This window comes from Trichechus manatus, unplaced genomic scaffold (assembly GCF_000243295.1).
Source record: "Trichechus manatus latirostris isolate Lorelei unplaced genomic scaffold, TriManLat1.0 scaffold00104, whole genome shotgun sequence".
NCBI classification, from domain to species: domain Eukaryota; kingdom Metazoa; phylum Chordata; class Mammalia; order Sirenia; family Trichechidae; genus Trichechus; species Trichechus manatus.
In genome coordinates, this window is record NW_004444040.1 from 2750564 (window position 1) to 2750903 (window position 340).

The 340-nt window shown below is 74.1% G+C and overlaps 1 protein-coding gene across 1 annotated transcript in view; it reads right to left on the reverse strand.

The window, feature by feature from the left end:
- Positions 1-94, reverse strand: part of ADRA1D (adrenoceptor alpha 1D) — a 30480-nt gene extending 30386 nt beyond the window's left edge. Inside the window, exon 1 of the mRNA XM_023737567.1 lies at positions 1-94. This exon is cut by the window's left edge and continues 1029 nt beyond it. Coding sequence (XP_023593335.1) covers positions 1-94 — 94 coding nt within the window.
- Between the last annotated feature and the right edge of the window lie 246 nt (positions 95-340).

Sequence of the window (340 nt, forward strand, 5' to 3'; positions counted from 1 at the left end):
CGCTGCCCGAGCTGGCGCCCGAGCCGGCGCCCCCGGAGCCACTGTCCGGGCGAGGTCCCTCGAAACTGACGCTCAGGAGGTCGCGGAAAGTCATTTCAACGCGCGGCCGTCGGGGGCTTGGCCCGGGGGCAGGACTTGCGGCTGCCAGGGAGGGGTGCACGGGGCATAGCTGCGGGGCTCCGGTCCAGCCCTGCGCGCCGGTCCGGTTGGGATCTTGCCCAAGTTCCTGGGACGCGGGGCGCGGCTGCCCCGAGCAGAGCGGGGCCAGCCGGGACGGCAACCAGGTTCCCCAAGGCTGGCCGCGGAATTGGATGGAGAAGCCGGGCCGGCGACTCCCGCC